Source organism: Labeo rohita, chromosome 9 (assembly GCF_022985175.1).
Source record: "Labeo rohita strain BAU-BD-2019 chromosome 9, IGBB_LRoh.1.0, whole genome shotgun sequence".
Taxonomy (NCBI): domain Eukaryota; kingdom Metazoa; phylum Chordata; class Actinopteri; order Cypriniformes; family Cyprinidae; genus Labeo; species Labeo rohita.
In genome coordinates, this window is record NC_066877.1 from 34872959 (window position 1) to 34894917 (window position 21959).

Consider the following 21959-nt stretch of genomic DNA (forward strand, 5'->3'; position numbering starts at 1 on the left):
AAAGAAACTTAAAAAAATCTACTCAGCTGTTTTAAACATAATAATAATAATTAATAATAATAGTAAACATTTTTGAGCAGCAAATCAGAATATTAAAATAATTTCTGAAGGATCATGTGACTGGAGTAATGATGCTGAAAATTCAACTATGAAATCACAGGAATAAATTAGATTTTAAAATATATTCAAATAGAAAACAGTTATTTTAAACAGTAAAAATATTTCAAAATTGTACTGTTTTTGTTGTACTTTAGATCAAATAAATACAGACTTGGTGAGCAGAAGAGATCTCTTGCATCAAACTAGTAGACTCCTCTGACAGGACGACGCAGCAGGCATCTGATATCGCACTTGTTTCCAGAACCTGGAGTTCGGTGAGGATTCGCTGTCTTTCCACAGCAAAGGTGAAGTCTTGCGGAGCAGATGCTGCAGTCCGAGAGGCAGATGTGTGTAGTCCTGCATCTTTCCCAACTGGATGAGAATCACACTAGTTTCTCCCTGGACCAGAGCCTGATAGAGCCCTAACTGCAGGTCATATGCTTCAGAAGAAACACTGCTTTTATCTGCGCTCGCTCTTGGGGTTAAAATAATGATCAGTCTCCGGCTGAGCTGGATCTTCGCCTCGATCAGGCTCATGCAGTCTGGTGAAGATACAGGAAGAGATGGCAGTGAGGAACATGCATCAAGTGTATCAAACATGTATGGTCCTGGTAAGTTAAAAAGCGAACCTTCTCCGGGCAGGTCGTCTCTGCCGTGAATAAACAGTTTAAAGCCATAGTAGCTCTCCAGCACTGTCAGCAGAGATCCATTCACAAAATCACCTATAGCTTTGCTTGTGGTCTCATCCAAGTTGTTTCTCTGGTAAATCACATAAGCGTCATACAGTTTCCCATCTGTCAAAATGACATAGTAAACAGTATACATTCAGTATACATAGAGAGATGGTAAAAAAGATACAGATACACACACACTACAAAGTCAAGGTTCACTTACTTACAAGGCCAAATTACTTATTCTTCTGAAAAACTGATTACTGACAAAACTGACAAAAAAAACTGACAAAATTAAGTGAGTTTATACATAAAACATGAACAAAAATATCTGCCAGTGAAGTAAACGTAGTTTAAAGAGAAAACAATTTCACTGGCAAATATTTGTTCTTGTTTTAAGCATATATATACACTGTCCAAAATTATAAACGTAACACTTTTGTTTTTGCCCCCATTTTTCATGAGCTGAACCCAACGATCTAAGACTTTTTCTATGTACACAAAAGGCCTATTTCTCTCAAATATTGCTCACAAATCTGTCTAAATCTGTGTTAGTGAGCACTTCTTTGCCACCTCACAGGTGTGGTATATCAAGATGTTGATTAGACAGCATGGTTATTGCACAGGTGTGCCTTAGGCTGGCCACAATAAAAGGCCACTCTAAAATTTGCATTTTTACTGTATTGGGGGGTCCGAAAACTAGTCAGTATCTGGTGTGACCACCATTTGCCTCATGCAGTGCAACAAATCTCCTTCGCACAGAGTTGATCAGGTTGTTGATTGTGGCCTGTGGCATGTTGATCCACTCCGCTTCAATGGCTGTGTGAAGTTGCTGGATATTGGAAGGAACTGGAACACGCTGCCGTATATGCCGATCCAGAGCATCCCAAACATGCTCAATGGGTGACATGTCCCGTGAGTATGTTGGCCATGCAAGAACTGGGATGTTTTCAGCTTCCAGGAATTGTGTACAGATCCTTGCAACATGGGGCCATGCATTATCATGCTGCAACATGAATGGCACAACAATGGGCCTCAGGATCTCGTCACGGTATCTCTGTGCATTCAGAATGCCATCAATAAAATGCACCTGTGTTCATTGTCCATAACATACGACTGCCCATACCATAACCCCACCGCCACCATGGGCCACTCGATCCACAATGTTGACATCAGCAAACCGCTCACCCACACGACGCCATACACGCTGTCTGCCATCTGCCCTGTAGACTGAAACCGGGATTCATCCGTGAAGAGAACACCTCTCCAAAGTGGCAAACGCCATCAAATATGAGCATTTGCACACTCAAGTCGGTTATGACGACAAACTGCAGTTAGGTCGAGACCCCGATGAGGACAACAAGCATGCAGGTGAGCTTCCCTGAGACGGTTTCTGACAGTTTGTGCAGAAATTCTTTGGTTATGCAAACCGATTGTTGCAGCAGCTGTCCGGGTGGCTGGCCTCAGACGATCTTGGAGGTGAAGATGCTGGATGCGGAGGTCCTGGTGTGATTAAACGTGGTCTGCGGTTGTGAGGCCAGTTGGATGTACTGCCAAATTATCTGAAATGCCTTTGGAGACGGCTTGGTAGAGAAATGAACATTCAATTCACGGGTAACAGCTCTGGTGGACATTCCTGTAGTCAGCATGCCAATTGCACACTCCCTCAAAACTTGTGACATCATGGCATTGTGCTTTGTGATAAAACTGCACATTTTAGAGTGGCCTTTTATTGTGGCCAGCCTAAGGCACACCTGTGCAATAATCATGCTGTCTAATCAGCATCTTGATATGCCACACCTGTGAGGTGGATGGATTATCTCGGCAAAGGAGAAGTGCTCACTAACACAGATTTAGACAGAAATGTGAACAATATTTGAGAGAAATAGGCCTTTTGTGTACATAGAAAAAGTCTTAGATCTTTGAGTTCAGCTCATGAAAAATGGGGGCAAAAACAAAAGTGTTGTGTTTATAATTTTGGTCAGTATATATATATATATATATATATATATAGACAGATAGATAGATAGATACTTCAATAAAAAATTATATTTGTATGTTACTCAGTATTTACTTACTCTGTATTTTTAATTTGTTTTCCAGTACAAATATCAAAGTCAGAGTCAAAGTTCACTTACTAGAAAAAAGCTAAATGATTATTTTTGTCTGAAAAAATTATCAAATTTAAGCAAGGTTATGATTACAATAAGAAAGAAAAATTACCAGTGGAGTCAGAAAAAAATATACTGTTCAAAGAGAAAACAATTTTATTTTTTAAATTTCACTGGCAAATATTTGTTCTTGTTTTAAGCGAAAAGTATTTGTTTTTATATGCATAATATTAAATTAATAAATAAATAAAATGTTATGCTATATGTAATTTATTCATGTGTTACTTTTTATTGTAAGTACTTTTGCTTCTAAAGTAAATATCTTAATTTATCTTAATCAGAATGTATATATATGCATATGCATATATTTATATATATATATATATATAATTGTATGTTTTATAGAAAAATAAATGTAATTCAAAGGAAAAACTATTTTATTTTTCTTATTTCATGGGCAAATATTTGTTCTTGTTTTAAGCAAAAAATTGTATCTGTATCACATTAAATAAAAACATTAACAAATACAGAAATAAATAAAATGTTATATTTTATATTTATAATTTTATATTTATAATGTTTTCATTTATAACTTTTATATATATATATATATATATATATATATATATATATAAATTATATTTTCAGATTTGAATAAATAGTATTTGTATATAATTATTTATTCAAATATTACTCTTTTTTTTCCCCCAGTACAAATATAAAATATAATTCTTTACATCAAAGTTCACTTACTTGAAAAGCAAAATGACAAAAATAACAAAATTATTTTTGAAAAAGGTGATCTGAATGCTTAGACATTTGACTGTTTTACTATATATATAAACAATGTTTAGATATCTTATAATAACAATACTTTAATCAATAATAAATTGATGTAAAATGATGAAAAAATTGATGTATTTAATTATTCAAATATTTTCTATTAATTATTAAAATGTATTAAAGAATTTATCAAATATTATTCTTTACCCTCTTTCCTGTAGAGCTTGATGAAAATTGGCCTTAAGAACAGCATAAGATCCAATGCAAACCACTTCACTATTCCACCGACCAGCAGAAAAACAAGAAACGTGCAAATGCATCCCAGAATCACAGGGAGGACTGATGCTGAAATAAAACAGGAAAAAATATGAACCCGAGTACAACAGCATGACAAAACAAGGCTTTGACTTTTAGTTATAATTTATACTGAATAAATGTTTATATACATTTAAAAATGTATGTATAAGACAAAATTAATATGAATATTCATGCATTTAAAATTATAATATTAATGTAACAAACATCAAAATATCAATACAAATATTAATATTAAAATGGAAATATTACAATACAGAGCATTCAATATGCATAAAACTCATAGCAATTATTTTTGGGTAAAATAATGCACTTTTAATTCGCCTGAACTATATTCATAAATAAGACAAGAGCATCTCACCTCGTCTCTTCAAAGTGACTAACACATAAATCACTTTAACTGAGCCTTCAGCTCTGCAGCGAAACACAGAACGGAGGTCAGACTCAGAAACTTTAGCGATGGTCAAAACCAGCTGAACGGTGCCATCTTTCTGTCTGGAGAAAAACAGCACTAAGTACCTGGATCTGCATCATAGCGTTTCTGTTCATATCAGAGATGCTTACAAGTACTAGAGCAGAAGATCAGCTGTTTAGTGTCACGGTTTGTCACAGCAATCTACTAGAAAAGACCCAAATGCAGAATGACCAGAGGTTTTACATTTATTGACAAGACAAAGCATAGAGTGGTGATAATCAATGATAATCTAGACAATAGGACAGGGAAGTCCCCAGGGAAACAAGACGACAATGGAAAGGGACCCAGGCAAGGTTGGGCTGTAGAGCCAGGGAGATGGAGCAGCACCAGTCAGTCCATGACAACACAAGAGATCAGGCAGGAGCTTGATGTACCAGAGGCTTGATAATAATGCTGCAACCGAAGAGCCAGTCAGACAGTGTCCGCTCCTTAGAACAGTGACCAGGGAGGATCAGGGTGTGGGACAAAGACAAACAAGATACAAGACAAGGGAGAACAACAAGAAAACAAAACCAAAAGAACAGACTCGATGCCAAGACCGATCTAAATAAATGAAAATAAAACGAGACAAAACCAAACCAAAAACAAAACAAATATCCAATTATCTGGAACTGTAAAAACAGAAAATACAAAAGGGGGCAAAATTCAAAAACCAAAAAGGTTTGATAAAACCTGGGAAAAAACTAAACTTAACTGGAGTAGAAGAAAAGACTAGAAATGTCAAAAGACTAAATACAAAACTGATTGAATAGGCTTGGCAGGGACAGTAACGCTATTAAGCAACCTTTACCGGCAACGCTCTGAAGACACGCAATGCTCACACACAAAGGATACACAAGCAACGAACCAGCAGAGACATGAGGGGTAGAAGCACAATATAAAGGGACAAGAACACATGAGGGTCAGGTGAGCATAATCGGGTAAACGAGGACTAGACTAAGACTAAACAAGGGGGCGTGGTAAAGGGAAACAAGGGGGCTGGACAAAAGGGGCACATGGCCAACAAAAACAAAGACAAAGCCATGTACTCAGACACAAGACAAACAAAGACATGTTAAACAGAGACAGAACAGACATAACGGTCAGGGCAGAACCCTGACAGTTTAGTGTAAATATGTCTAATTATTTTGTGCTGCAGTTTAATTAGGTTGGCTTGAGAAAGCCAACCTACTGATCTGCTACTTAAGCTTTTTATTATTATTCTTCTTAGCCAAATTTCTGAACACTTCTCCTCCTAGAGCTTTCAAGCTAGAATCACCAAACTCAGCCCAGATCTTCAGACTGACCTGATTAGGGTTGCTGTCTCTTTTCTAACTGATCCAACTTATAGTTTTTAATACAATTAAAGATTAAAAATCATAAAAATCCCATAGACTTACATTGACGGAATGATCAGATGAGCAACACTATTCAAACTCCAGCTGACAAAATTCAAACTCAAACTCCCAGAATCCCTTGAGACTAAATCAAGACTTCCCTTCTATGTACTATTTCTAATCCATTTAAACTTCCATTCTATCTAATATTTCTAATCTCTTTATCTATCTACACAAGCCTAGCAACTAGAATCCTGCTAGTAACTTGCTAATTATGTTAGCGACATGTTAATATCTTGCTAATTATGCTAGCAACATGATATTAACATGCTATCGTGCTAGAATCATGCTAGTAACATGCTATTAACATGCTAGTGACATGTAAATAACTGCTAATATTGCAACATGCTAGCAACATGTTAGCAATATGTAATAACTTGCTAATCATGCTAGAATCATGTTAGTGACTTTCTAATCATGCTAGAAACATGTTAGCAACATGTAATAGCTTGTTAATCATGCGAGAGTCATGCTAGTAACTTGCTAATCATGCTAGAAACATGCTAATCATGCTAGTGGCATGTTAATAACTTGCTAATCATGCTAGCAACATGCTATTAACACGCTATTGTGCTAGAATCATGCTAGTAACATGTTAATCATGCTAGCGACATGTTAATAACTTGTTAATCATGCTAGAATCATGTTAGTAACACGTTAATCATGCTAGCGACATGTTAATAACTTGCTAATCATGCTAGAATCATGCTAGTAACTTGCTAATCATGCTAGAAACATGCTAATAACTTGTTAATCATGCTAGAAACATGCTAATCATGCTAATGACATGTTAATAACTTGCTAATTATGCTAGCAACATGCTATTAACACGCTATTGTGCTAGAATCATGCTAGTAACATGTTACTCATGCTAGAAACATGTTAGCAACATGTTAATAACTTGCTAATCATGCTAAAATCATACTAGTAACATGCTAATCATGCTAACAACATGTTAATAACTTGCTAATCATGCAAGAATTATGCTAGTAACACGTTAATCATGCTAGCGACATGTTAATAACTTGCTAATCATGCTAGCAACATGCTAGTAACATGTTAATCATGCTAGTAACATGTTACTCATGCTAGAAACATGTTAGCAACATGTTAATAACTTGCTAATCATGCTAAAATCATGCTAGTAACATGCTAATCATGCTAACGACATGTTAATAACTTGCTAATCATGCTAGCAGCATGCTAGTAACATGCTAATCATGCTAGAATCATGCTAGTAACATGCTAATCATGCTAGCAACATGTTAGCAACATGTTAATAACTTGCTAATCACGCTAGAATCATGCTAGTAACTTGCTAATCATGTTAGAAAAATCCTAATCATGCTAGCGACACGTTAGCAACATGTTAATAACTTGCTAATCATGCAAGAATTATGCTAGCAACTTGCTAATCATGCTAGAAACATGCTAATAACTTGTTAATCATGCTTGAAACATACTAATCATGTTAGCAACATGTTAATAACTTGCTAATCATAATAGAAACATGCTAGCGACATGTTAATAATTTGTTAATCATGCTAGCAGCATGCTAGTAACATGCTAATCATGCTAGAATCATGCTAGTAACATGCTAATCATGCTAACAACATGTTAATAACTTGCTAATCATGCTAGAATCATGCTAGTAACTTGCTAATCATGTTAGAAAAATCCTAATCATGCTAGCGACACGTTAGCAACATGTTAATAACTTGCTAATCATGCAAGAATAATGCTAGCAACTTGCTAATCATGCTAGAAAAATGCTAATCATGCTAGCGACATGTTAGCAACATATTAATAACTTGGTAATTATGCTAGCAACATGTTATTAACATGCTAATCATGTTAATAACTTGCTAATCATGCTATAATCATGCTAGTAACTTGCTAATCATACTAGAAACATGCTAGCGACATGTTAATAATTTGTTAATCATGCTAGCAACATGTTATTAACATGCTAATCATGGTAGAATCATGCTAGTAACTTGGTAATCACGCTAGAAACATGCTAGTAACTTGCTAATCATGCTAGAAACATGCTAACGAACTGCTAATCATGCTAAAACATGCTAAGCTTGCTAATCATGCTAGCAACGTGCTAACAACTTTCTAATCATGTTAGAAATATGCTAACAACATGCTAACAACTTGCTAATTATGGTAAAAACATGTTAACAACTTGCTAATAATAGTAAGTAGTAGTAACATGCTAATCATGCTAGAAACAGACTAATAACATGCTAACAACTTACTAATTATGCTAAAAACATCTATCTGAAAGACCGCATTCAAACTTTAACCTTTTAAAACTACTTTAAACTTCAAGCTATTTCAAACAGAAAACCATCAAACTTAAAACTTTTTAAAACTTTTCAAACTTTCTTGTCTGGCTTTCTCAAGCCAACTTAAAGTTTGTCTTGACAAACTTTTTTATCTTGTTACCGTTGTTCTAGCTTGTAGAATCCATCCAAACTAGACAGCCTGATTCCATTCATCTCCCAGCGAACAGAGCACTGTTTACACACAGACAGTCCAAAGAAGGCCGAACAATTGAGGATCACTTCTGAACCTGAGAAACAACAAAAACCAAGGCTTTCAGGCATGAAGCACTGTAGTGCGAAAACATGTCATTTTGCTGACACTGCAGGACCAACAACAAAAATACTGCTTAACGTAGGATGTTTTTCTTGAAATTGTGTGACTAGCATTGCTTTGGAAATTTTGAAACTTTGAGGTTGTGGGTATGAGGGTTTTTACCTTATATTTATACATTTGGCAGATGGTTTTATTTGAAGAAATGTACGCTGTGCTGATGGTGTACATTTTTATCAGTTAACACATGCAAATTTTGCAGGGAATTAAATCTTGGTGTTACTGTTTGAGCTTCAGGAATGTACAAAATGTACAAAAGTAAAAATATATAATTAATAAAAATGAAATAAATAAATGATGAAATTAAGTGAGTTTATATATAAAACATGAACCAAAAAATTTCTGCAATGTGGGGTCAGACAAAAAATATAAAAAAATATAAAAATACTGTTTATTCACTTTAAAAAAAAAAGTTTTAAAGAAGGAAAAATATATGCATATAATTCATAAAAATGAAATAAATAGTAATATTATTTCAAACACTGTTTATAGTAGTCACATGTTAAAAATTTAAAATGTAAAAAACAAACAGTCATTAAATTTAGTTGAAGATGTATACATTTATAAAATTGATGCATGTGGATTTTGCTGGTTATTGAACCCATGATCTTGGTGTTATGAGCACAATGCATTAATGTTTGAGCTTCAGGAAATTACAAAAAAAATTAAACATTTAAAAAAAAAAAGTGAAATTTTTTTTTTTAAATAATATTTAATGTTTATAATATTCTCATTTTGAAAAAAAAGGAAAAAGGAAAAATATATGTATAATTCATAAAAATGAAATAAATAAATAAATAAATAGTAATATTATTTCAAACACTGTTTATAGTATTCATATTTAAAAAAAAAAAAAAATGTAAAAAACAAACAGTCATTAAATTTAGTTGAAGATGTGTATGTTTATAAAATTGATGCATGTGGATTTTGCTGGTGACTGAACTTATGATCTTGGTGTTATGAGCACAATGCATTACTGTTTGAGCCTCAGGAAAGTACAAAAAATAAAAAAATTAATAAAATTAAAAATCAATAGAAGTAGTAAAAAAAAAAAACAATTCGAAATATTTCAGATACTGTTTATAATATTCACATTTTGAAAAAAAGTAAAAATATAAAGATAAAAAAGATTAAGTAAATAAATAAATAGTATTTCAAACACTGTTTATAGTATTCACATTTTGAAAAAATAAAATGTAAAAAACAATAAAAATCAGTTGAAGATATATAGGTTCATAAAATTGATGCATGTGGATTTTGCTGGTGATTGAACTTATGATCTTGGTGTTACGAGCACAATGCATTACTGTTTGAGCTTCAGGAAAGTACAATAAAAAATTAAAATGTAAAAAAAAAAAATCAAAAAAACATTTTTTTGTTAATAATATTCAATGTTTAATGTTTGTATTTTCATGTCTACTTATTTTTTGTAATGTGTCAGAAATATTAATATTACAGGTTTACTGTTTTTACCTGTTTTTCATTTTTGGTGAATATGAATTTAATCTGGAGTTTTGAAAGCAAACAAAAATAATAACAAAAAAATAAAAATTCAATTAAATTAATGTTTATAATATTTACATTTTGTGAAAAACAATTGTTCTCATGATTATATCTGAGAAGTATTAATGTTAATAAAAAAAAATTATAAATCATGCATCTGAAATTTGCTGGGTATTGAACCTATGATCTTGGTGTTGCGAGCACCATGCATTACAGTTTCAGCTTCAGGAAAGCACACATGACTAAAAAAATTCAAAAGAAAAAATTCTACATTTCAGAAATATTCAACATGCTGTTTATAATATTCACATTTTGTGCAGAACATAAAAATAGTTTCAAAAATTATATTTTCTTTTTTGAGAAGTAATAATGTTAAAGGTTCACCCTACTGTTTTACATAATTTTTATAGTGCTATTTTTGGTAAAAATGATCGCACACAAAATACTAACATAGCAGGTTTAAGAGAGAACGATGAAGCAGCGCTATATGATGCTAATTGATTTGCGTTTCCTCACCCACATCAGCGCTCACAATGGAGTTATTGATGGGCAGCAGAAACTTTGGAGGACTGCTGATGGTCTGTTCTGTGAATGAGAGGAGGATCATGTTAGAAACCATCATCTGTCACAGGTAAACACAACGGAGTGATAAATCTACCTTTGAAAATCAGTCGGCGGGATCCAGACGTGTTGTGATTTGTCCCGTTATGCTCCCACGTGCAAACGCAGGTGTAAATGCCCTCGCTTTGTTTTGAAGGCTTACGGATACGTATAAAAGACTCTTGGTTTGGAATAAGAGAGAAATTCTGCCAAAAAGAAAACAACATTTGACATGTTAAGCATTTCTATGAAAGTCCGTTTCCACCACTGAATACATTTTTTTTTTTAAAAAGGTCATTTTTCTCACAATTCTGACTTTTTTTTATTGCAATTGTGAGTTTACATCTTGCAATTCAGAATTCAAAAAGTTAGAATTGTGAGTGATAAACTTGTAATTCTGAGAAATAAACAAAAAAGTTGCAAATAAAAATTTGCAAGATATAAACTCAAAATTCAGACTTTTTTTTCTCAGAATTACGAGTTTATATCACCTAATTATGACTTTTTCTCAGAATTTTAAGTTTATAGGTTGCAGTTCTGAGTATATAACTTGCAATTGGGAGTTTAGTCAGAATTGTGAGATATAAACTCTCAATTCTAAGAACATATCAGTCTTTTTTGGTCTTTATAACTCTCGGTTGCAAATTTATATCTCACAGTTCTGACGTCTTTTCTCAGAATTCTCAGCAAAAAGTCACAACTCACAATTTTAAGATTATATCACACAATTCTGAAAAAAAGTCAGAATTGTGAGATAAGAAGTCACAATATCCTCTTTTTATTTTTTTTATTCAGTGGCGGAAACAGGCCATTGCAGTAGTTTTGCATGTATAATACTACTTTCATATGCAAAGATGTTAGCCAATCACAGCAGTGGGCGTTTACATTCAAGTCTTAAAGGAGACACGCCCCTTTAAATGGATCAAGACAGTGAGAATGACCATTTATTTCTAATTTCTAATGTTTATTTATTTATTTCTTGACTGCTTTTCATCTATAAAATCTTACAACTATACTAGAATGGAAGCCCGTTTCCACCATGGAATAAAAAAAATAAAAAAAGATTTTGAATTTTGACTTCTTTTTTCCGCAGTTGTCTTTTTTCCTTAGAATTACGAGATGTAAACAGAATCGCCAGATACAAACTCGGAATTCTTAGTTTATATCTCACAATTTTTATTTTTTTCTTGCAATTACATGGGTTTACGTCTTCTTTTTTTCCCTGCCATGGAATAAAAAAGTAAGAGAGGTATTTGTGCCTTTTTTCTTACTTTTTAATCTGACTTTTTTTCTTGAAATTTGCGGGTTTATATTTCACGTTTCTTTCTTTCTTTCTTTCTTTCTTTCTTTCTTTCTTTGTGTTTGTTTTTCACCACTGAAAAGCTGACTTTTTTCTTATAATTGTGAGTTTAAATTGTAAATTGTTTTGAGATAATGTCTTACAATTATGATTTTCTTTTCTCAGAAATGTGCAATGAGAAAAAAAAAAGTTTGAATTGTGCTAAAGAAGTCACAATATCCTCTTTTTATTTTTTTATTCAGTGGTGGAAACAGGCTTCTATTCATTTCAGTAGTTTCGCATGTATAATACTACTTTCATATGCAAAGATGTTAGCCAATCACAGCCGTGGATGTTTACATTCAAGTTTTAAAGGAGACACGCCCCTTTAAACGGATCAAAACAGTGAAAATGACCATTTTTATTTCTTGACTGCCTTTCATGTATAAAATCTTACAAACTTACCACCATAGTAGAATGTGAGTTTATATCTCAGTTTATATCTAAAAATGACAAAGAAATGAGTAACATATTGACTAAAAATGAAAGTCTTAAGTATAAAGACTGAAATAACATTTTCTTGTAATATGTTCTTCAACAATCTTTGTATTATTCATCATTTCGAAAAAGTGTTTATGGAATTCAGCCTAGTGAAAATTGGTATTTTTGTATTGTTGTCTAATTTAATTCAGTTTTATCACAATGTAATTTTTAGTAAAAAGAATGAACAGTTGATTTATATATAACGGATTAGACATACAGTGGGGCAAAAAAGTATTTAGTCAGCCACCAATTATGCAAGTTCTCCCACTTAAAAAGATGAGAGAGACCTGTAATTTTCATCATAGGTATACCTCAACTATGAGAGACTTATTTGCAAATTATGGTGGAAAATAAGTATTTGGTCACCTACAAACAAGCAAGATTTCTGGCTCTCACAGACCTGTAACTTCTTCTGTAAGAGGCTCCTCTGTCCTCCACTCGTTACCTGTATTAATGGCACCTGTTTGAACTCGTTATCAGTATAAAAGACACCTGTCCACAACCTCAAACAGTCACACTCCAAACTCCACTATGGCCAAGACCAGAGAGCTGTCAAAGGACACCAGAAACAAAACTGTAGACCTGCACCAGGCTGGGAAGGCTGAATCTGCAATAGGTAAGCAGCTTGGTGTGAAGAAATCAACTGTGGGAGCAATTATTAGAAAATGGAAGACATACAGGACCACTGATAATCTCTCTCGGTCTGGGGCTCCACGCAAGATCTCACCCCGTGGGGTCAAAATGATCACAAGAACGGTGAGCAAAAATCCCAGAACCACACGGGGGGACCTAGTGAATGACCTGCAGAGAGCTGGGACCAAAGTAACAAAGCCTACCATCAGTAACACACTACGCCGCCAGGGACTCAAATCCTGCAGTGCCAGACGTGTCCCCCTGCTTAAGCCAGTACATGTCCAGGCCCGTCTGAAGTTTGCTAGAGAGCATCTGGATGATCCAGAAGAGGATTGGGAGAATGTCATATGGTCAGATGAAACCAAAATAGAACTTTTTGGTGAAAACACTACTCCACATGTTTGGAGAAGAAAGAATGCTGAGTTGCATCCAAAGAATACCATACCTACTGTAAAGCATGGGGGTGGAAACATCATGCTTTGGGGCTGTTTTTCTGCAAAGGGACCAGGACGACTAATCCGTGTAAAGGAAAGAATGAATGGGGCCATGTATCGTCAGAATTTGAGTGAAAACCTCTTTCCATCAGCAAGGACACTGAAGATGAAACGTGGCTGGGTCTTTCAGCATGACAGTGATCCCAAACACACCGCCCGGGTAACGAAGGAGTGGCTTCGTTAGAAGCATTTCAAGGTCCTGGAGCGGCCTAGCCAGTCTCCAGATCTCAACCCCATAGAAAATCTTTGGAGGGAGTTGAAAGTCTGTGTTGCCCAGCGACAGCACCAAAACATCACTGCTCTAGAGAAGATCTGAATGGAGGAATGGGCCAAAATACCAGCAACAGTGTGTGAAAACCTTGTGAAGACTTACAGAATACGTTTGAGCTCTGTCATTGCCAACAAAGGGTACATAACAAAGTACTGAGATGAACTTTTGTTATTGACCAAATACTTATTTTCCACCATAATTTGCAAATAAATTCTTTAAAAATCAGACAATGTGATTTTCTGGATTTTTTCTCAGAGTTGAGGTATACCTATGATGAAAATTACAGGCCTCTCTCATCTTTTTAAGTGGGAGAACTTGCACAATTGGTGGCTGACTAAATACTTTTTTGCCCCACTATAACTGAAATATTTACATGAAATCAACTGACTGAAATTCTACTTCTGTAATGTGAAATATTTCCAAGTAAACAGGATATTCTTCTTGTGTAACATCACTGGTCTGGTCAGATTAAATAATGAATGATAAGCATTTCTTGCTCTCTTGTCTCACACACTGCAAACATGCAGACAAACGTAGCAAACATCCACCTGAAAGTACCTTATACCAGATGAACGAGCCCTGCTGATATTCACACACGGGACATTTGAATTCCGACGTCTCCTGTTGTACTATGTCAGGGTACAAGAGATCCGTGCTGAACTCCTCATAAACCACAACGTCAGTTTCATATTCAGCACACTGATCCTCTTCATACCACCTACAGGACAACAAAACACAACACACAATCATATCAGGTGCTGCTGAAAGTACATGTGGGATAAAGTTGATTACCACAATCAGAAAATAAATCGCTACTGTTCACTAAACTTTGGGGTCAGATTTATTTTCTGAAAGAAATTAGGACTGTTATTCAGCCAGGCCGAATTACATTGATCAAGATGTCTGAAGGGTCATGTGACACTGAAGACTGGAGTAATGATGCTGAAAATTCAGCTTTGATCACAGGAATAAAGTAGATAGTAAAGTTCACAGACAAACTTTAAGCTGGCTTGAAAAAGCTTAGCCAGAAAGTTTGAAGTAGTTTTAAAAGCTTAAAGACTGAAGGTTTTCAGTTTTAAGTAGTTTGAAGTTTAAAATTTTGAACAGAACACAATTTATCAGAAGGGTATTTGGGGTGGTTGTTAGGCTGTTGCTATGCGGTTGCTAGGGTAACCCAGGTGGTTGCTTTGGTGCTTCTACACAGTTGCTATGGTACTATTAGCAAGTTACTAGCATGTTGTTAGCATGATAAGCAAGTTACTAGCATATTGCTAGCATGATTAGCAAGTTACTAGCATGTTGTTAGCATAATAAGCAAGTTACTAACATGTTGCTAGCATGATTAGCAAGTTACAAGCAGGTTGTTAGCACGATTAGCAAGTTACTGGCATGTTTCTAACATGATTAGCAGGTTATTAACATATTGCTAGCATGATTAGCAAGTTACTAACATGTTGCTAGGACAATTAGCAAATTACTAGCATTATTAGCAAGTTACTAACATGTTGGTAACATGATTAACAAGACACTAGCATGTTGTTAACATGTTTCTAGCATGATTAGCAACTTACTAGCATGTTGATGACATGGTTAGCAAGTTATTAGCATGTTGTTAACATTATTAACAAGCTACTAGCATGTTGTTAGCATGATTATCATGTTACCAGCCTGTTTCTAGTCTGATTAGCAAGTCACTAACATGTTGTTAGCATGATTAACAAGCATGGTTAGCAAGTTATTAGCATGTTATTAGCATTATTAACAAGTTACTAGTATGTTGCTAACATTATTTGGAAGTTATTAGCATGTTTCTAACATGATTAGCAAGTTATTAGCATGTTGGTAACATGATGAACAAGTTACTAGCATGTTGCTAGCATGTTTCTAGCATGAATAGCAAGTTACTAACGTGTTGTTGGCATGATTATCATGTTACTAGCCCGTTTGTAACCTGATTAGCAAGTTAATAGCATGTTGCTAACATGTTTCTAGCATGACTAACAAGTTCCTAGCATGTTGTTAGCATGATTAGCATGTTACTAGCATGTTGACATGGTTATCAAGTTATTAGCATGTTGTTAGCATTATTAGCAAGATACTAGCATGTTTGCTAACATTTCTATCATGATTAGCAAGTTACTAACATGTTAGCATGATTATCAAGCATGGTTAGCAAATTATTAGTATGTTATTATCAGTATTAACAAGTTATTAGCATGTTGTTAACATGATTAAGAAGTTATCAGCATGTTTCTAACATGATTAGCAAATTATTAGCATGTTGTTAGCATTATTAGCAAGATACTAGCATGTTTGCTAACATGATTAACAAGATACTAGCATGTTTGCTAACATGTTTCTAGCATGATTAGCAACTTACTAGCATGTTGTTAGCATGATTAGCATGTTACTAGCATGTTGACATGGTTAGCAGGTTATTACCATGTTGTTAGCATTATTAGCAAGATACTAGCATGTTTGCTAACATATTTTTATCATTATTAGCAAGTTACTAACATTTTGTTAGCATGATTAACAAGTATGGTTAGCAAGTTATTAGCAGTGTTGGGAAGGTTACTTTGGAAATGTAATAGGTTACAGATTACAAGTTACTTGATTTAAAATGTAATAAGTAGTGTAACTTTTCAATTACTTTATTAAAGTAATGTAACATTACTTTTAATTACTTTTTGATTACTTTTCTAAGTTTCTAATATTTTCAACTGTTAATCATTTTGAAACATTTAAACCAGGCAGAGATAACCTTACAGTAGCACTTAACACTGATTACTGTCAGGCTTTCAAAATCCTTTAGCACTTGAATTAGATTATAATAAGTAAGGGATAATACACATCTTTATTTTGTGATAACAACTGGCTGAATGTACATTATCTCACTTATTACACACTAATAGATTATTTAGATGTTTCGTGTCAAAATTATTAGACACGAAACACTGATCTGAGTTTAAATATTTGAACGCAAAGCTTCCATGAAGAAATCAGTTGCTAGCAAACGGCAAGTTCAAACTAGACATTTTAGGGATACACTGCAGTCATACCAGTTTTCTTAGACAACATTTCACCACATAAATAATTAAGTAGTAGTACTAGTTTGTTAGTTATCTTATAATCATTTACAGTGTACAAAAAAAAACAAAAAAACAAATGGCAGCAGCAGCATTTGTATGAAACAATAGAGCAAGTCCACGATATCAGGATGACAGAATTAAGAAATTGTCCACATAATATTGAATTAAGCTTTAATATTCTATTAACTAACCAAATGCAAAGCTTCCGCCAAGAAAAATTATCAAGCATATAGCACTGACTTAAATTGCCCCAGAATAGTCTGAGCTGTGTATTAATTTAATTTAAAGCACACCGCAAATTCAGACTTTTTTTTTACTTATATTTTTGGGCTTTTATGGTTTTTATTGTGATAGGACAGTAGAGAGATGACAGGAAAGAGCTGGGAGAGAGAGGGGAGCGGGATCGGCAAAGGACCTCGAGACGGGAATCGAACTCAGGTCACCGCGCTATATGTCATAACAAGATCATAACATAAATAACATTATAACGAAATAGTTTAATAGCTATGATACTGGGTTTGAAATCAAATGTTTGCATAGTTATGACAGAAAACACTAACATCTAACAATGCCTGGGAAAAACAAGATTATGCATAAACCCAAATAGGAAATAAAACAGTTATCGAATATGTGTCCTATTCTGTGTCCTAAACTTCTGAAACATTGGTGTTTCATTTTAGAGCAGTCAATGCAATTTAAAAGAAGTCAATTAAATCTGTAAGTGGGGGTGGGTGTGTGAAAAAATTCAGATGTAATCCCCTTTGTAATCACTGGCATTTTTCAAAAGTAACTGTAATTTAATTACACATTTTTTCTCAGTAACTGTAACTAATTACAATCACATTTATTTTGTAATTAAATTACGTAATTCCGTTACATGTAACTAGTTACTCCCCAACACTGGTTATTAGTATGTTATTATCAGTATTAACAAGTTATTAGCATGTTTCTAACATGATTAGCAAGTTATTAGAATGTTGGTAACATGATTAACAAGTTACTGGCATGTTGCTAGCATGTTTCTAACATGAATAGCAAGTTACTAACGTGTTGTTAGCATGATTATCATGTTACTAGCCCGTTTCTAACCTGATTAGCAAGTTAATAGCATGTTGCTAACCTGTTTCTAACATGATTAGCATGTTGTTAGAATGATTAGCAAGTTACTAGTATGTTTGTAGCATGATTAGCATGTTACTAGCATGTTGCTAGCGTGATTTAGATAGCTAGATTGGAAATATTCGAAATATTAGAGTGGAAGTAGTAGATCAGTAAGTTGCCTTTCTCAAGCCAACTTAACAAAGGACTATTATTTTGTTGATGAAACAGAGGAACAGCTGATGACGTCACTGCGATCGCCCACTTGTGTGGAAAACAAATTTTGTCCTTTATCCATTTTCTATCCATGAACCAAAAAGCAAAACTAAAAAAAAATCTAGCCGTTCTGAACAAACAAAAAAAACCGAAAAAATAAGCCATTTTCTTGTTTCTTATTTCATTTCAAACAAACGATCAAAACATACCGTGCAAGAGAGTTTGAAAACGCATGGGTGAATGAGTTCGATAGTGTGCGAGAGAAAGTTAAAAAGACAAAGTTGTCCTAAAACCAAAACAATACCAATTCTTAACTTAGCACAACTTTGATGAATTTTTTTTTGATCCACCTCAAATGTTGACTACTGTAAACCAGCTAAAACCAGTAAAACCACTTTTTTTGATAGAACATCAATTTAAAGGGACAGTACACCCATTCATTCTTTTTTCTGTAAAACACCAAATAATAACATTTAAATATGGGTTTGTTTCTACTCGTGTAGTTCACGAGTCATGTGCAGTACTTTATGCTGAACATTTTCAATGTATGGAAAACTATAATAACTTCTGTTTTACAAATGCATGTCATAACAGGTTTGGAACAACGTGGATGTTGAAGAGATGTGTGCGATCACCATTGTGTGATGTATCGTCCCGTGTCGTTCAGGTTTAACCCGAGGATGTACAGACCAGACTCGTGGTAATGGACGCGCTCGCTCTCCTCCGTCCCGATCAGCTCCATCTGATTTGTTACGCTGAGGTTTCTGAACCAAAGATACGAGCTGTTTGTAGTGTCACTATGGCACTGGAGATTCGGACAGTCCAGATATAGGGATTCTCCAGCTCTCACTTTCCGTCTCACCCTCGTTTTGTATTCACACTGAACTGATAAAAAAAAGAGACACATGGGTTTCAATCCAGCTGTTGTGTTGATATCTGAATGAAAAGGTCAACCAGTTTGGACAAAATCATTTCTCCTTACCAACCAAAAAGCATTCTAGCATCCCCGTTTTAACCTAAAATCATTTTCATAACAACCCAAATATTTGTTTTTTAACCAAATATGCTAAAATGAAATTTCCTGAGGAGTTTAATGAAGAGATCAGAACAGATTCAGTCAGGAGCAAAATTATCTAAACGCTTATGAATATTCAGTTCAGTAATCCCCCACAAATAAATACATAAAAAAGTATTTTTCCAGACTAAGAAGTATCTCAGCATTTGTCCTTATTTCAAGAGTACAAATACCAATTAAAAAAACTTAAATAAATTAATTAATAGTTTAATAACTATTATTTTCTTTTGGACAAAATTTTTTCCAGACTAAAAAAATATCTTAGCATCTACTTTTAATCTAAAATTTGTCATTTTGTCAGTTTTTTGTCAGTTTTGTCAATATATATATTTATTTATTTATTTTTAAATGTCTAAAAAAACATGTTTGACTAAATCTAATTTTAATCTAAAAATTTGTCCTTTTTTTCAAGAATACAAATATTAAATGTTTAACATCTGAAATAAACAAACAAACAATTACTTTATTTTTGAACTAAAAAAAATCCAGATGAAAAATATTTCAGCATCTACTTTTAATCTAAAATTTGTCCTTTTGTCAGCAGTACAAATATCTATTAAAAAAAGAAAAAAAGTTATACATAAATACATAAATTAATACATAATTTAATTAGTTTATTTTTGGATGAAATATATATTTTTTTCCAGACTAAAAAGTACCTCATCATCTAATTTTATTCTAAAATTTGTAGAAATACCACTTTTTTTTTTTTTATCTTGATTAAATAAATAAATAAATAAATAAATACATACATACATACATACATACATACATAAATGAATTATTACTTTATTTTTGGACTAAAAATGTTTCCAGACTAAAATAAACATTTTGAAATCTACTTTTATTCTAAAATATGTCCTTTTGTCAGAAGCACAAATATCTATTTAAAAAAAGAAAAAAGTAATAAATAAATATGTTTATTAATTAGTTTGTTTTTGGATGAAATATATATTTTTTTCAAGATTAAAAAGTATCTCAGGATCTAATTTAAATTTGTCCTTTTTTTAAGAGTACAAATACCAATTTTGTAACAACTGGAAAAATAAAATAAATAAATAAATAAATAAATGTATTTAAGTTTATTAGCTATTACTTTATTTTTGGACTAAAAAATATTTCAGACTAAACAAAATATCTCAACATCTACTTTTAATCTAAAATTTGTCCATTTGTCAGTAGTGCAAATATCTATTAAAAAAAGGCAAAAAAAAAAAAAAAAAAAAAGTAATACATATTAATATTTAGTTTAATAATCCCTTAAAATAGCATCTGCATTTACTGAATAATCTCTCCACTTGTCAACAACCCTAATCAATCTTAACATTTCTATAACAAACGAGCTAATATGAAGTTCATCTTACCTGTGGAATTTAATGAGTATGAAGACACCAGAACAAATTCAGTCAAGAGCAAAATGATCTGTAACATCATCATCTTCATTCCTGAAAAGCTTTTATAAAGGGTAAAAGTTCAGTTTACAGCTGTTTAATTAAAATTCAGCACTGTATTACCGACTGTAAAAGATAAGAACGTGAGGCACCTTTATGTCTGCATGCGCAACAGGCTCCGGATGAGTTTAAAGTGAAGCGGATGACTAAAGTTATTACAGTTATTTTCAGCCAAACGTGATATGAACAGATAAAAGAGGATGTATCGCAATTTACCGAATTCATCTACCACATTATCTGCGATCTCTCATTCTTGACCTTTTGCTTTAGTAAACAGGATATCATAAAAAGAGATTAAAGGGATTATCAAACTAGTCTGATAGTTCATAAAACATTAAAAGGGGTTTGATAATTCCTTTAAAAAAAAAAAAAAAAATCAATAAAAAATGAAAAATGAATGTAATAAAATTTTTAATTAAAAAAATAATTGAAATATAATAAATAAACAGAATAAATAGAAACAGAAACAGAAAATCGATCCTGCTATTCGTAAAATATTACAGGACATCTGTCCATTGCAGTGCTTACTTGTAAAGGCAAGCATCTCTACTGTTATCATTGATTATTACAAGATTAGTGGTTAGAACAAACCCCATGACCTCAATTTCAGCACAACTTATCACAAAATATTAGCTCCCTTACATGACTGACTCAAATCCTGTGTTTTTACTAACTTAAGTAATGTATTCATTGCAAAAAAAAAGTGGCAGGAGATTCTCACACACTAAAGTCTAGCTATTTTCACTAAAAACTTTAGATATTTGGACATTCTAGAAAATAGTTTTTATCAGATGCATGTATTGTTTGTGTTCATTGTTGGAGTGTAGGTGGGTGAATGCAGCCATAATGACAGATTCGGAGCACACGTGTGAGAATTTTTCTGGAAATGAAGCAAGACGAAAATCCACCAACATGTAAGCCACAAGTAGAGCAAGAACTTCCTGTTTCCTCTTCTGTGCAAAGTAAGGTGACCTGCCTGTGGTGAGAGGCCTTGTGTTACAGTGATCTTCGACATATGACGTGCTGTGGAAAAACCCCTACATGATCAAATCGCTCAAGTCGCCTTGCGTTTTGTTTCAAAACATTAACATGAATTAGCAGATTGCTACCATGTTTTAACACATTGCTAGTATGTTTTAGCATGTCACTAGCATGATTTATCACATTGCTAGCGTGTTTTAACATGCTGCTAGCATGATTTAACACTGTT

At 33.4% G+C, this 21959-nt stretch overlaps 1 protein-coding gene across 1 annotated transcript; it reads right to left on the reverse strand.

Annotated features, from left to right (window-relative positions):
• Positions 1-278: 278 nt before the first annotated feature.
• On the reverse strand, positions 279-20910 carry il1rl1 (interleukin 1 receptor-like 1). The gene is made up of 11 exons (XM_051118583.1): positions 20842-20910; positions 20663-20751; positions 18859-19108; positions 14376-14535; positions 10656-10803; positions 10514-10582; positions 8285-8411; positions 4341-4474; positions 3872-4009; positions 729-893; positions 279-641 (listed from the first exon to the last, which is right to left on the reverse strand). Exons 2-11 carry the CDS (start codon positions 20739-20741, stop codon positions 298-300), a joined length of 1614 nt encoding a protein of 537 aa, XP_050974540.1. The 5' UTR covers positions 20742-20751; positions 20842-20910; the 3' UTR covers positions 279-297.
• Positions 20911-21959: the final 1049 nt, after the last annotated feature.